Here is a 16156-nt window from a genome sequence, read left to right on the forward strand (position 1 = left end):
TGTTTTTTTTTCTCTCCTAATCCGTGCTCACATACTGTATTTTTATATAATAGCTATAATATAGCCGAAAGTCAAACTGCTCTAATTTGCTATATGTAGCCGGCGAGGTGATTACGACTATTAAAGGGCGTGGCCAAGTAGGTAATTGGTGGGTTTTTAAGCAGTCACCTAGAAAGGTACCTGGAGATGGGGTCCGATCTTTTGTGTGGAAGCGTGTTGCCTCGTAGTGGTGTTTGTGCACGGATATGGTCTGAATGAGTAGGTAGGCTAAGTGGATCTTAACTTTGTTTTATGTTCACAAAGCCTTGCTTTATTAAATCGGGGCGCTATGTTTTAAATGCAGATGTAAACATTGTGCTGTCTGGTACCGCTTCCGTGTTGGTTTGTGTATGGACACCGTTTGGGTGAATAGGTAGGCTAAATAAATGTTTATTTCTACAAAGTGGTGTTTTACTAAAGGGTTTGATGTTTTTAATGTAGGTGTAAACATCATGGATTTAGCAGCTGCTGGTCACGCCCGTCCTCGTTTGATCTCGGATATTAGTCCGTGGTTCGTGGCTGTGTTGCAGGTAATCAGAGAGGGTATTTATAATATTTAAGTGGTTTGATTTTTATTTTAATGATATTAAAGAAAAATGTGATTATGTGGAGTATTGTTAATTGTGTTTTTGTTTGTTTTCATATCAGGTTTAGTTGATCGCTGTTCCTCCTAGGTTTGTTTTTGTTTTGTTTTTTCTCGCTAGCCCGTCCTTGCGTTTGCGCATGTGCATGTGCGTCATATTTTATTGCTGAATGCACTTGAAAGGTTTTAAGGAAGATTCGTCTTTGTGAGCCACCATACGCCCCCTGGAGGAACAGCGATATTTGTCACCCAGTGTTGTGCATTTCAAACAGCGCCTCTGTTGTGCTGGCGACGCATTACATCACACACTAACAATAGCGCACTTTTATTTATAACTCAAGGAATAGCGTAACTGTGTTACATAATGTTGTTCTGTTAGCAGTCAAAACCATTTGTTGTACACTAATATGTAACTAGTATTTTAAATATTCGCATCTGTGCTTCATCTGTAACAGAAAAAGACACATGAAACTCAATTTCCCATGATGCGTTTTAATAGGACAAACATAACAGTCCGAGCCTTGTGCCAGAGTGTGTAATAATTCAGACTCTGAGGTTTTGGCTTGTTTGTTAAAGCAGGTCTCATTAGGTTGGAGGTAAGTGTGTGAACGAAATGCTTGATGCTATAAAAATGTAACATTTAAATACTATAGTAGTATTTGCCAATACTGGAATAGCACTTGTTCTTTTTACATTGTTAAATTTCACCTTAGTTTTACTCCAGTTAACTAATTGTTCTAATCAGTTATTGTGTTTGTGCAATGTTGTAAAAATTCATACTAAATCTGTATTGAACTTTATTAACGCTTATTATTACTGCTATGGCAGCCGTACACCCGAGTACACCTGATTTCTTAATAATGTTTAAGCTAATATGGTTGCTGTATGAAAAGTACTTATTTTTATATTGAATACTAAGACCGTTTTAAAACAGTGAATTGTTGCATAACATATTTAGACTACAATGGTCAGGTAAGTAGGACACCAGTCTGTTGTTTATTGACTTTGTTGGCACAAATTCAGATTTTATGATTCTCTTGCATGGTTGTAAATGTCTCTGTATTGTGTGAAGGGTAAGATTTTTGTTTGTTTGTTAGCTTTGGAAAAAAAAGAACAAGAACGACAAAAACAAAACAAAAAGATTTAGGAATATCCAAGGTTATAAAACTGTTTTGTACCCTTATTACAATTTCAGTGACTTAAAATAAAGGTTTTGTTGAAGACCTCAATAAACGCTACAAGAATGTTAGTTTGTATCTCTAATTAATATTAGCAGGGGTGTAAAGTATTTGAGTACTTTTACTTTACTGTACTTTACTTGAGTGCAATTTAATCTGAATACTTGTGCTTCTACTTATATTTCCAAAGAGAAATAAGTTGTTTTTATTAAATGTTATAAACCTCAAAGGGCATTTAAATTAGCTTTATAAAATGCTAAATTCTTTGTAAATATTTATTGACATTCTGACCAGGGAGTGCATAAGGTATTGCAAAAATTAAAGTAAATAAATACTATATTGAGTAACAGTTGGGGCCGTCAATCAATTAATTTTTAATCAAATTAATTACATGATATGCTGATTAATCGAAATAATTGCAGATAATCACATATCAATATTTGCAGAGACGTTTATTTGCTCACTAAAGCATGTCTTCTGTATCTTGTAGCTGAGAGATGCAGCGTGTGAAAGTGGTGGTGGTCGGAGCAGGTGTGGTGGGTTTATCCACGGCAGTGTGTATCGCTCAGGCGCTTCCATATTGTTCTGTAACTGTTATTGCTGAGAAGTTCTCGCCTGACACCACCAGTGATGGAGCTGCTGGAATCCTCCTACCGACTGAGTTTCCTGGTGAGATGAACGCATCAAATTTGCCATTCATGTTTGGGATTATGCCATTTTTATTTTTTAGCCCTGTCTCTTTGCAAAAATGGTCAAATTGATTATCAAATTGTTATTGGACTCTTTTACTAGACATCCCTCTTGAACGGCAAAAGCGTTGGTTCAAGGAGTCATTTGATCATCTTCTGGCCATTGCATATTCCCCACAAGCCGCAGATGCCGGCGTGTACTTGAGCTCCGGGTAAAACCCTAGTAATCACACAAAAAGATGTATTGATGTGGTTTTCATTTATCATAATCTCTACTTTGCGTCCTCTTAGGTACCACATTTTCAAGGATGTACCCTGTGACAAAAAGCCCTTCTGGGCAGATTTGGTGTTTGGATTTAGAAACATGTCGGATCAAGAAGTGAAGCTTTTCCCTAATCATAAGTTTGGACAAGCGTTCACCACATTAAAGTGTGAATGTCTCAGCTACTTGCCATGGTTAGAAAAAAGGTACTGTATAAAAAAATTAAATAAACATTCTATAAATGATAGTTATATATTTATATAATTATAAACAAATTAGTTAATAGTTATACATAGAACTATATACAAAAAAAAATATTGTTTTAAATAAAAAAAAAATATAAATCATATAATGCACCCTTTTCACAGACTTTGACACTTTTCCTCAATTATTAAAGGGTTAGTTCACCCAGAAATTAATTATTTACTCATTAATTACTCACCCTCATGTCGTTCCAAACCTGCAAGTCCTCTGTTCATCTTCGGAACACAAATTAAGATATTTTTGATGAAATCCAAGAGGTTTTTTTTTATTTTTTTATTTTTTTATCCCTCATAGAAAGCAATGCAATTACTGTCATTCAAAGTCCAGAAAAGTAGTAAAGACATCGTTAGTCAATGGACTACAGTAGTTCAACCTTAATGTTATGAAGCGACGAGAATACTTTTTGTACACGTTTCCGTGTTTATGTCCGAACGCCGGCTCAGAATTGACCATCGCTGTTCACAAGAGCAGCACGATGCTGACGCAGGAACTGACCAATACTGAGTCAGCGTTCAGACCTAAACACGGAAGCGCTGCAATGGGTTCACTGCGTCAACTGCATAGGAGACTGACAGGGTAGAGAATACTTTTTGTGCACAAAAACTAAAGACTTTATTCAAAAAAAGTATTCTCGTTGCTTCATATCATTAAAGGAAAGGGTTGACCCAAAAAAATTTCTGTCATTATCCCTCATTTCATTTCAAACTCGTAAGGCCTTCGTTTGTCTTCGGAACACAAATTAAGATATTTTTGATGAAATTCGAGGGTCCACACATAGGCAGCAATGACATTGCACCTTTTGAGGTCCAGAAAGGTACTAAAGACTTTGTTAAAACCGGCGACGTGACTACATTGGTTCAACCTTAATGTTATGAAGCGGCGAATATTTTTTTTATTTTTTTTTTTGTGCACAAAAACAAAACAAAAATAACGACTTTATTCAACAAATTCGTCTGAATGGCGGCTCAGTATTGGCCGGATCTGGTCATGTGAGCAGCACGGTGCATGTGTATGATGCTGACGCAGGAGCCGGCCAATAATGAGGCCACATTCAGACATAAACACTGAAGCTCTGCAACGAAAATAGCGTAGCAGTATGAAAGGGGGCAGACGAATTTGTTTAACAAAATCGTTATTTTTGTTTGTCGTCTTTACCTTGTAGTTGAGCTGAGAGGTGCAGCATGTGAAGTGGTGGTGGTCGGAGCAGGTGTGGTGGGTTTATCCACAGCAGTGTGTATCGCTTATATAGATATAGATATATATAGATATAGATAGATAGATAGATAGATAGATAGATAGAGCTAGCTTCATAATATTAAGGTTGAACCACTGTAGTCACGTCGCCAGTTTTAACGAAGTCTTTAGTACCTTTCTGGACCTCAATAGGTGCATTGTCGTTGCAGCCTATGTGTGGATCAGATACCCTCGGATTTCATCAAAAATATCTTAATTTGTGTTCCGAAGACAAACAAAGGTCTTACAGGTATGGGACGACATGAGGGTGAGTGAGTAATGACAGAAATTTCATTTTTGGGTCAACTAACCCTTCAAGGTTGAACCATTGTAGTCATGTTGACTGTTTTAACAATGTCTTTAATACTTTTCTGAATCTTAAATGACGGTAATTATGTTGCTTTCTATGGGGGATAAAAAGGGTGAGTAATTTAATTTTTGGGTAAACTAACCCTTTAACATAAATCTTTGGAGTCACAGAAATGCTATCATGTATTTTTTTTCTTTTGCTATTGGAGCAAATGGGAATGCAAAAATTATATAGAAGATTATATTGAAAATGATAGTTTACCCAACTATGACGACTTCTGCTTCTGAGAACCCTAGAAATGTGAAAAGGGCCCATTCATAAAACAAATAAAGACTACAGGGGGAATGGTAAGCATATACAACACTAAATAAATTGGTAATATGTTCATCTGTATTTTTCCAATAGGTTTAGAGCAGTTGGAGGTCAGATCCTTCATGAAAAGGTGACTGATCTTTATAAACTGGCCCTGAATTACGATGCCATCATTAACTGCTCAGGCGTTGGTTCACGTTTTTTGGTGAAGGATGAGGAGGTCTATCCAGTTCGAGGGCAAATGTTGACGGTTAGTGCTCCTTGGCTGAAGAACTTCATACGAGATGGAGATGGCAAGACCTACATCTACCCTGGCATCAGGTACGTCACCATTGGAGGCACACGGCAGGTGGGCGACTGGCGGATGGAGGTGGATAAAGAGGACAGCGAGGGGATCCTGGAGCGCTGCAGCCGGCTGGAACCATCCCTGCGAGTGGCTCAGGTGATGGGCGAGTGGGTGGGACTGCGGCCAGGCAGGGCGAACCTACGGGTGGAGCGGGAATATTTGCATGTACGAGGCCGCCAGGTGCCTCTGGTGCATAACTACGGTCATGGTGGCTGTGGCGTTACTCTGGCCTGGGGGACGGCACTGGACTCACTCGATCTGCTGAGACAGAGTCTGTTTGATAAACCGCCTCAAGCCAAACTGTGAATCTGCTGTGTCTTACACTTATCAACTTATGATACTGACATCTTTGCATTTGTGCATGAGAAATAGCACTTTAATCTTGATAGATAAATCTGATATAATTTTGCATCTAATAAAAAAAAAAAATTATATATATATATATATATATATATATATATATATATATTATATATAATAATTATATTATATGAATAATTTCTGTATTACTCATTTGTTAATTTCTACTTTATCAGTTTGTAGGCTGTTTTCAATATGGAGGTAAAATGCATTTAATCTTGAAGATAAAATGTGGAAATTGTTTGTTGAAATATTTTTATATACCAGTTTAAATGCTGTAAGTCAGTGTTTGAAAAGGCTTTATTTGTGTCATTCAAACTTCACCTTTATCAACTTTAATGACCTTTATCTAAAATTTACTTATATAATTGATCTCAAAATGTCAGTGACACTAAATATTTTTATGAAGAATACTGACTTATTTGTCTTATTTTACCTTACCATTTATGCTGTTGTGTTTTATTTCCCACAAAACAAAAGTACTCTTTGTAAGTGTTCATGCATATCAAATGATTTCTGAATTCACTCATTTTATTAAGGAAAACTACAGTTGCAATGTGACTAATGTTTAAAAATTGTTCAAAGAATCATTATAAAAAAAAGGAGGAAAATTATTAATTTGTTAAATATTCTAAAGTCTAAGAATGCTGATGACAACATTTAGTGTAAGTTTTGTTTTTAAACATAAGAAATCATGATTTTTCAAGCTTTATCCAGTTGTATGGTTCAGTAGGACCACCTGAATGATTGATTAATTTAGATTATAGTAGATCCCGGTCTCAGAGCTTCTCTCAGGTCTGTTCGGTCCAGTCGAGTGAGTCTTCTGGTTCCTCTTCCTCCAGCTCCTCCTGTAGGTCCTTCCTCTGAAGCACACTAGAGTAATATCTGGAGGGTTGTGGGCCTGTCCTCAGACCGATCTTCCTCTTGGTGAGGTGGAATTGAGCTTTGACAAAGTTGTAGAATTTGTACTCATACTCCATGCGCTGATAAAGCACCTGCAGGGCCTCTAGATTAGGAGTCTGTTTGTGCACGGTGCCCGTCATGTTCCCCGACTTCCTGTATTCTAAACCGAGTAGAGACAGAAGATTTAGTGGCCACAAAGCCACATAAATTATTTTAATAAAAAGTAGTGTTCATTGACTATACATGCAGTTTTCTAACTTAAAATAATCTATATAGACCCCTGATATGTGTGTGTATATGTATAGACCAGACCAGATCTCCAAGACCAATACCATTCAAGAGCCACACAGCAAAGTGCTCCGTAGCTTTGTTTACATTCAAAGTTGCGAATTTAACTTATGTGGAATATCACATAAAACATTTGCAAATAAAGCTGTTTCCATCCCATGTGTTCAAGAGAAGAAAATTGTCATTTCCTGGAAAATTGGCGCAGAATATCTGTAATAAAAATGGAAGCACTAACTAACTAAACTAAACACTAATCACCATAATGGGGATTTTAATAATAATAATAAACTTTATTTTCTATAGCACCTTTAAAAGTTACATCTCAAAGCATTTTACAAAAATAAGATAGAACAAAAGAGAAATACATTATAAAAGAAATGCATTCATAAAAGTGAAGAGTAAATAGTATAGAATAAGATACTTAGAATGTAATAAAATAAATCAAATAAAAGCTATCCTAAAAAAAAAGTAAGTTTTAAGGGAAGATTTAAAAAAACACTAAGAGATTCCGCTTGCCTAATCTCAGAGGGCAGAGGTCCATAGTTTTGGAGCAAATGAAGAGAAAGGCCTATCACCCATAGACCTCAAACGAGTTTGAGGAACAGTTAAAAGGTAAAAGACCAGCTTCAGTGGAGTGGCGATTATGCGTTGGGATGTAGGGGATTAAAAGCTCTGACATTAAATGAAACAAAACAGCTAAACCTCTGTTAATTTTCAGTAAGACCTTTTGTACACATATGACAGAAATAAAGTCACACTGGTTTGTAACAAGTCAAGATGGTAATGCTGTTTTTGGAGTTGTCTCTTCCTGTTGAGATCTAATGTCTTTATTTACAGCTGATTTCATCTAAGGCTGTGGCTGGAAGTCAGTTGTAGTTCTTGTTTCTGCTCATCTCTTCTCTTTTTCTGTTCTTGTTGTTTCTCTTTCCATCAGTGAATTTGCTTGTTAACAGCAGGTGTTCATCACTAATGTTCAATTATCACTTGATAAATCACTTAATTATCTCATTAACTTTGCTGTGTGGCTCTTGAATGATCTTGGGCTGCGTTTAACTCCACTTTTAGACATACACTTGCGAACTTCAATAAGCACTTCCCCTCTGGGAATCTCTGCCACCATTTTGAAGTGTGTTCAATTTCGCCAAGTGGGTGAAGGAAGTTTATTTGGACAGACCCTCGACCCCTCGATTTTGACCAAAGGAGCGAGTCTACTCAATATGTACACTAGACCACAATGCAACATGATTATGATGTCACAGCAGATTGTGCTTAATTATATTGGAGTTATTTTGACATTTAACTGCATAATGCTTGTAGCTACCTTAAGCTGGGTGTTATAGTTTGTGTATTGTATTGTTTATAGTGTATTGTCATCATTTTTGTGTAATTTATATTTTCTCCAACAGCCCAAGCATACATACAGGCCTGAATGGTGCGTAAAACAAATTCATGAGAAAAAAAAATGTAAAAAATGAATCGGCTCTATTGCAGATTCCAAGTAATCAAGGGCTGTGCCATTTAAACACATTGTAAGGGTTCTGCCAGTAGTGGGCACTTGTGCAATGTAAGCAATCACATACATTCACATGACTGAGATGGAGGGAAGGGCATAAAATATTGGACTTAAACACAGCCTTGGTATTGGAGGTCTGGTCTTAACTAATACATTATATATTATATATAATATATTAAATTATTTCAAAATACAAAATTTATTTAAAATACTTTTTGCATTTTAAGTAATTTGACTTAATATTAATATAAAATTATAAAATTAATATAAATTGTATTTATATTTTAAGTAATTTTATATTAATTAATAATTAATATAAAATTAATTATTTAATTAATATAATTAATTTTAATATTAAAATTTACAACATTACATATTAAAATTGGTAGCAATTTAAAAAAAAAAAAAAATCGTGACCAGTCAAATCATCTAAAATAAACAATTTATATGTAAGGTCTCACCTGGACTTTTGTAGATGTTCAAGACGTCAGAGAAGAAGTGTGGAAGGAGTCTCTCCAGCAGAAGCAACACATCCTCAAGTTCCTCCAACACCCCTACCAGCAGGTAATGATCCAGAACATTCTGCTTGGCCATTTCCAGTGCCCACAAACCCGGCTCTCTAGGTCATTAGATTATTGCACCATAGATCAGTTCCAGTGATCACTCTTGGGCATCTATTAATTCAATTGATTAAAAAAACTGGAACCATTAAAAATGAATCACAAAAGATGTACAGTAGCAGTATATAAATGTCACCTGCACTGAGGATGCTGCCCACAGAAATATGGGATAATGTAGAAGAGCCGGGGATTGGAGCATTCTGGGTAGCTTTCCAAGATGCATGTGTTGATGTCCTTTGGTCAAGAAGAACATTTACATTTTGCATTTAACAGACACTTTTATTCAAAGCAACTTAAAAAAGAACAACAAAAGCAATTTGTCAAAGAGCCAACATTAACATTTCAGTTAGTTACGTCAGTACTGATTTTGTTGTTGAACTGGAACTGAAGCTCTGAGAAAAGTCGTTTGTTTATATAAATTTTATCCACAAGGGGTTTGAACTATGGGGTCATTCATATAAGTCTCCAACCAAAGACCCACAACTGGCTATTTCCTGTTACTATGCAAACAAATCCAGAACATTCCAAGAAAAGTTGCAGAAAATGAACAAATGAAAATTAGTATTTAAACAGAAATCATGCATACCCAAGCGCATTGCATGGAATGAATATGATTGCATTAGTATCTTTAGAGAAACTGTAAAAGTGTAGTTGCTGTTTGTGTTTCCGGTGATGTCATACTGTATGTACATACATTACCACGTCACACTAATGAGTGACAGGAAAACCAGCAGCACAGTCAGTCTCACACTAAATATAGACTGAGTAAACCATGTTAATAAATGCTGCCTGCTGAGTTGTGAAGGAGGCATTCATGTGTATCACACAGAGCTGTACAGACTTCATTTATGCCAGCTCAGAGCCGTAATAGTTCATTCAATGTTCATTCACTCAGCTCTCATTAATGTGTGTTTGTACAGTGTACATTTGTTTTTAAAGCTCTTACTAAGTATCTTTCGTCGTCTTTCATTCCAGGAGTTCGGACGACGTGATTCTCTTCCCCTCTCCAGTCGCCGAACCGCCGGAAGAAATAATTGGATAAGAATCGGTTGATCGGATCTCTGATGATGTTAATGTGTACTGGCTCATTCGTTCTGAACCTGATTACAGTAGAGAGAGGAATCATATTAAAATATCCATTATTTTATCTCTGTTTATTAAGGCCCGTTCACACCAAGGACGATAACTATAACCATAAGGATAAAGATATAATTTTACAAATCGTTCTAAATTTAAACAAATAGCAGAGTCCACATCACAACTATAACGCTAATGACACAGAGGAACAATATCGTTGGAATCACTTTCAGAATTTTTTTTTTTTCCAGCTGATGAATGCTAAAACATTGACAGCCAGATATGACAGATATTCTCCATTAGCTTTATCCAATCAAAAAACGACTGAGATTCGGGAACCTCTTTGATTGGTGGATCTCACATCGGGTCGTAAATAAACACAATTCTGCCATTATATTTAGCATTACAACATACCATAGGCGGAGGGTGAACCAACTCCAGGTTAAGGCTATGGAGATGTGCTTCCCCTTAAAAAACACAAATATCCTTGTAATAGTTTCAATTTACGTATCACCGCACAACCTACACATAAACGCTTCCAATAAATTACACTGGTAAATTACCAAGAGATGATAAATTACACAAGAGATGCTCCATTTAATGAAAACAAGAGACAAACCAAGAAGTGCAGAGTAGGCACTGAATAGGACTAAACTGTACATAATAGTTTTTTGCCTTTTGTTTCATAATACATTTGATTTATATAACCCTTTTGCTGCTTTTTTAAATGTTATATAAACAGGACAGATGACAGGTACTATCTACACAGTATAAGTAAAAATGTAAAAATCTTGGAAACAGTAGCCAATCAGTTGTTTTAATTGTCATATTTGAATTCAGCACATCAAAATACATAATAAATAGCACATTTCATTTTATCTCTGAAGCAGATGACTTCTGAAAAATTGTAGACCGGAGTTATTTGATTATTAAAGGGTTAGTTCACCCAAAAATGTCATCAAGTACTCACCCCATGTCGTTCCACACTTGTAAGACTTTCCCCTGTCATTCTGCTACGCTATTTTCATTGCAGCGCTTCCAGGTTCTACGTCAGAATGGCGGCTCAGTATTGGCCAGCCAATAATGAGCTGCCGTTTGGACGTAAACACAGAAACGCAGCACTGCGCCAACTGCGTAACAGACTGACAGGGAAGAGGAAAAATTGTTGAATAAAGTTATTTTTGTTTTGTTTTCGCGCATAAAAGTATTCTCGTCGCTTCATTTCATTAGGTTGAACCACTGTAGTCACATTGACTAATTTAATGATGTTTTTACTACTTTTCTGGACATTGAATGTGGTCATTTCATTGCCTTCAATGGAGGACTGTTAATTTTAAGAGAAAAGCAAGCATACTGTATGCGGGATTTGGCATGGCAGAAAGCGTGCAAAGAGCACTCAATTTATAATCCCTAAAAAGTTATGGAGGTGGGCACTCAAAACTCAAAAACATTAAACATTAACATCACAGTGTCCTCCACAACTGACATAACATTAAACACTAACATCTCTTTCCCTTCACTGAAAAATGCATAAAATAACACTTCATCCCTAAATCTTCCTAATGCAGCCCCTTGCAAAGCATGCTGGATACAGATCCATTGCCTAGTTACTTGCAAAGATGTAGTCAAGACCAGACCTCCAAGACCAAGACCATGCAAGAGCCACACATCAAGTGATGATTGAACATTAGTGATGAACACCTGCTGTTAACAAGCATATTCACTGATGGAAAGAGAAACAACAAGAACAGAAAAAGAGAAGAGATGAGCAGAAACACAATAACTACAACTGACTTCCAGCCACAGCCTTAGATGAAATCAACTGCAAATAAAAAAAGACATTAAATCTCTCAGATCTCAGCAGAAGATGATTAAACAATTCCAAAAACAGCATTACAATCTTGACTTGTTACAAACCAGTGTGACTTTATTTCTGCCAGGTGTACAAAAGACCTTGAGGAGAATTAACAGAGATTTAGATGTTTTATTGTTTCATTTAAACATCTGGTGATTAGTGTGTGCTTTATTTGGGCTCTTGACCCTAGACTTTTTTTTTTACATTAGTTTTTATCTGGCTGCTGCAACTGTGTGTTTATAAGACACATTTGATATGGCAAGAAAAAAAAAGAAAATACGATCAGGTATTGATGGTTATGTATTGATAATGTAATCATCATATAATGACCTGATTAACTGATCTCATTTAGAGTCTTAGGTTACATTTATTTACACAACAAAGATGCACTAAAAATGGAAAAGTTTTTCCTTTACATTTTTCACGTACAGACGAAAACATTGACAAAATGTCCCCGTTCACACGGGTCAGCGAAAACGACTAAAAACACTGTATTATGCTGCCAGGCCAGTTGTTGTCAATGTCAGTTTGTAAAAAAACACTACGCACCTATAAACCAAACACGTACGTATACGCATGACCTAACCGTTTTCATAAATTTGCATTTTTGTAGTTTACACGGAGATGATAACGGTATCGGTTTTTAAAAACTTGCACTTTGAAACCCGTTTTCCAAAGTTTGCATTTTCCGGCCCCTGAAACGCTATAGTAAGTGAACAGCCAAAATTCATAAAAAGTTGCCCGTTTTAGTTGAAAATGATGTGCTGTAAACGGCCCATAAAGCTCTGATGTGATATTGATTAGTGATGTCTAGTTTGCGAATGAATCATTCTTTTGAACCAATTCACCAAATTGGACTAAACCTTCTGAAACAGTTCATGGCTCCAATCAGCACAGATCTACAAGGTACTCAATCAACTTTCGGACGTGCCTGACAGTCACTCCATCTCAAAGTGAGCCAATATCCCAGAGTAAATGATCCTATGATGCTGGTTTTTGCCAACTCATTCAGCACTCCATTTAGTCCAACTGTACACTGAACTGAGAACAGTCTTTCAGACATATCCGACATGCTGAGAACTGTCTGCCAACGATTTCATAAAGGGGCAAAATATATCTTTCTGATGTATTTTGCTGTGAAGCATAAAGTCTAACAAATAATATGTATTGGAATTATAACAGTGATCCGATAGCAGTAGTTCTTGAAACTGATAGCGGTTCTTTGTCGAGTCAAGAGTTGGAAAAGAATTGGACTTCCTGCTACTTGTATTGTCTGAAATAAATCTGTGATGCTACTACAGCTTGAAATCCAACAATACCGTGACAATCATATAATCAAACGATTTTAAAAACAATGCACAGTTTTGAAGTAATTCATTTTGTGAATCTCTACAATGGTGACTGTAAACTGAAAAATATACAGATCAACTATGAACATCACAAAACAAGCAACTAAAGTCAGAACAAAACAACAGCAAAAAGCAACAAATAATAAAACTAAACAAACATAGTCAGATAATTCATCTGCATAGTTTATTCATGCCACAATGCATGCTGGGATTCATGGATGAGTTTTGTACTATGGCAGAGATTATCTTGCAATAATGACTGGAATGTACATTACCTTATAAAAGAAGCATCAACTTACCTGCTAAAATTGAGAAAATGCACATGTCGGGTATAAAGAAACGGCTGAGGAGTTGTGCTGATGTTTCTAATTAGATTTTCCTACATGGGAATAAAAGGTGAACGATTAAAAATAACCATTGATGGGTCAATGGTGGCTGATGGCTGAAATATACTGGAATAATAATGGTGAAATAATTCAATGGCAGCTAATGTAAAGCACAGAAAATAAGGAACGTTCACATTTTTAATTTACAACAAGGGAGAGTTACCAACATCACTGGCTAAGCAGACACAGATTTCAACAGGAACTAGTCATCTCAACATCATATCTTTAAGTAGTGTGACGTCAGCATTGTTTTTGATTACCTGTTCACGTTTGGTGAGTCTGGTCTTGTTGTGAATATCAGAGGAGATGAGGGCGAACTGATGTCTGTCCGCCAAGATGCGCAACAACAAAACTATAGTGCGACTTCCACACTTACCAACCCTGTTATACACAACCTGACTTGGGAAAGGTAAAGCCTGCAACAGAGAAAACAGTATCCAAAGAGTGTCCACTTCAGAACAATCTTACATTATGGTGGAATGAAAATTCATATGCATCAAATGTGTAAGATATTTGTAACAAATGAGATTCAAGCTCAAATCTTATAGTATATGACATGCAGTGCTCTTACTCTGGGTGCTAAAGATCCATGGCCACCAGAAAATCTCCCTAAAAAGATTAAAATAATAATCAATAATGTATCTGTGTATATTTTTGTGCATACTGAACTTAACAAATATACGCACCTATGCGATACAAAATGTATACCAAATATTCTGTCCAGCCACTAATCATCACTGATAATCTCACATTTCTTAAGTTTAATATGTATAATATTTGTAGACTTTAAAGCTTGGGTGCTGAAGATTGATATCTTTTAAATGGGTATTTTTGTGTAGGAAATCCACAGGTTATTCCACCCTTCCATCCAGCTGTCAGTTTAGGTGACTGCTGCCATTGTAGGACGTGTGAATGAAGAATCCAGCACAATGAAAGGCCTCATATCATCCAGTTTACATGGACTCCTGTGGAATTCACTGTGGGTCTCCTGAGCCAAGAACAACACTGGTGTCGTATGGACTCATAGTGGAGACAGGAAACTTTGACAGTCAGCTCTTTATGAACCTTGACTGATGCCGTTGACCTGACAACACAACTACAGTAACAGGCTTGGGTAACATGTTATGACTTTAATGAACCATTAAGGTACATTCAATTAGTTAGAAATGTTGTGAGACTGTTTATATTCATATTTCAGTGAAAGCAACAACTGATCTACAGTTACACTTTGAGCCTAATGCTTATTATATAATATCTGTAAAGAACCTATTCATTTTTTTTAAAGGGTCATAGTTTTTAAAACCCTGGAATTAGTTTGTCTGGGTATTTATGAGGGTTTGAGTCCAAAGTGAAATTACACAAATGCTTGTTTTCTCTAGCAGGTCTTTTGTTTGTTAAAACACTGACAGTATTTCAAATCTGTAGTAAATTGGGATATTTAGGATATTCAACTTTAGTCTCACGACTTTGGATAAACAAGTGAACAATAAAAACACACATTAAATTAATATACATTAATGCATTCAATATATAAACTCAGGACAAGAGTAGCTTTCATACAGTAAATCTCAGGTTGGAGAAAGTTGAGTGTTATTATTTATAAGCTATTGTAATTCGTATAGTCTTCTCCAATCAGACAGTGGGTTCCATTGTGACAACTTACCCCATTCCTTCTGATAAACGCATATGTTTGAGGTCTTACCGAGATAATAACCCACATCTAGCAGGATTTTCGGTGCTCCTCCGTTTAACTGATATAGCACAGACCCCAGACAGAATATGAGGAGAGCGGTCAGACAGAAGCTCAAATCCCGGCGCGATATTCGGAGCAGAACCACCGCGAGCCAGTTTTCCCTCCGGTTCCTCACGCGCATATAACCGGCCAAGTGTTTATGAGAGGGAGGATTTCGAAAAGTCGTCATATTCTCATAGTGCTAATCCAGAGAGAATTTCACTAATCCATTTGATCTGTATTAACACACACCGATGTCATTTTGGTCTGAAAGCAGCGCCGTGTCTCCATGTGCTCAGGTCAGACTTTTCTCTGTAAACTTATCATGTGGCGGCGTGTGCAGGTGTGCAGTGACAGTGGCCACCCCACTGGCCCAATAGTATCGCAACCACATTCGAGCAGCACATCGGTGTGGATACTGTACTTCCGAATCACAGATTCTACATCTTGGAAGTATGATCAAAATAAGAATTTTCACCGGAAAACGTCATCTGAACAAGTAAGTAACAGGTCTGCCACTTTTGTTCTGACCAACTGAGAAAAAAAAGCATTACAATAAATCAAGCTGCCAATGGTGATTATCACATCAAACTGTGCAAATTATTATTATTGTTATACTTTGTTCTCAAATTGTTAATGTTAACAACTTCAGCATTGCGTGACTATGTATTTAGTGTGTGTTGTTAGCGTTACATTACCTGTAGATTTCAATTTTTGCATCCACTCCGCAGTCTGCAGTCTTTTGCTTTTGACTAAGGGTGAATCTCCAGTTGTCACTGATGATTGTCATTTGGAACTTTCTGGATTACAATCCGCCATCAAAATGATAAGTTAAATTATTGCAGCTGCTGTGAGAA

At 36.5% G+C, this 16156-nt stretch overlaps 2 protein-coding genes across 6 annotated transcripts; one reads left to right on the top strand and one right to left on the bottom strand.

The window, feature by feature from the left end:
- Nucleotides 1-100: 100 nt before the first annotated feature.
- ddo (D-aspartate oxidase) lies at nucleotides 101-5987 on the top strand. 5 transcript variants are annotated; one of them, XM_051869395.1, is made up of 7 exons: nucleotides 197-258; nucleotides 344-412; nucleotides 481-569; nucleotides 2291-2469; nucleotides 2593-2701; nucleotides 2781-2957; nucleotides 4964-5987. In XM_051869395.1, exons 4-7 carry the CDS (start codon nucleotides 2298-2300, stop codon nucleotides 5520-5522), a joined length of 1017 nt encoding a protein of 338 aa, XP_051725355.1. In that variant the 5' UTR covers nucleotides 197-258; nucleotides 344-412; nucleotides 481-569; nucleotides 2291-2297; the 3' UTR covers nucleotides 5523-5987. The 5 variants fall into 5 exon arrangements, with proteins under 5 accessions (XP_051725353.1, XP_051725357.1, XP_051725356.1 ...); XM_051869393.1 differs by lacking the exon at nucleotides 344-412 and having other exon boundaries at nucleotides 101-262; XM_051869396.1 differs by lacking the exon at nucleotides 344-412 and having other exon boundaries at nucleotides 176-258.
- Nucleotides 5988-6221: 234 nt separating this feature from the next.
- LOC127499199 (uronyl 2-sulfotransferase) lies at nucleotides 6222-15778 on the bottom strand. The gene is made up of 8 exons (XM_051869392.1): nucleotides 15270-15778; nucleotides 14139-14176; nucleotides 13828-13983; nucleotides 13481-13560; nucleotides 9847-10000; nucleotides 9037-9134; nucleotides 8742-8899; nucleotides 6222-6639 (listed from the first exon to the last, which is right to left on the bottom strand). Exons 1-8 carry the CDS (start codon nucleotides 15487-15489, stop codon nucleotides 6368-6370), a joined length of 1176 nt encoding a protein of 391 aa, XP_051725352.1. The 5' UTR covers nucleotides 15490-15778; the 3' UTR covers nucleotides 6222-6367.
- Between the last annotated feature and the right edge of the window lie 378 nt (nucleotides 15779-16156).

The sequence above is a fragment of the Ctenopharyngodon idella genome, chromosome 17 (assembly GCF_019924925.1).
Source record: "Ctenopharyngodon idella isolate HZGC_01 chromosome 17, HZGC01, whole genome shotgun sequence".
Classification (NCBI taxonomy): Eukaryota; Metazoa; Chordata; class Actinopteri; order Cypriniformes; family Xenocyprididae; genus Ctenopharyngodon; species Ctenopharyngodon idella.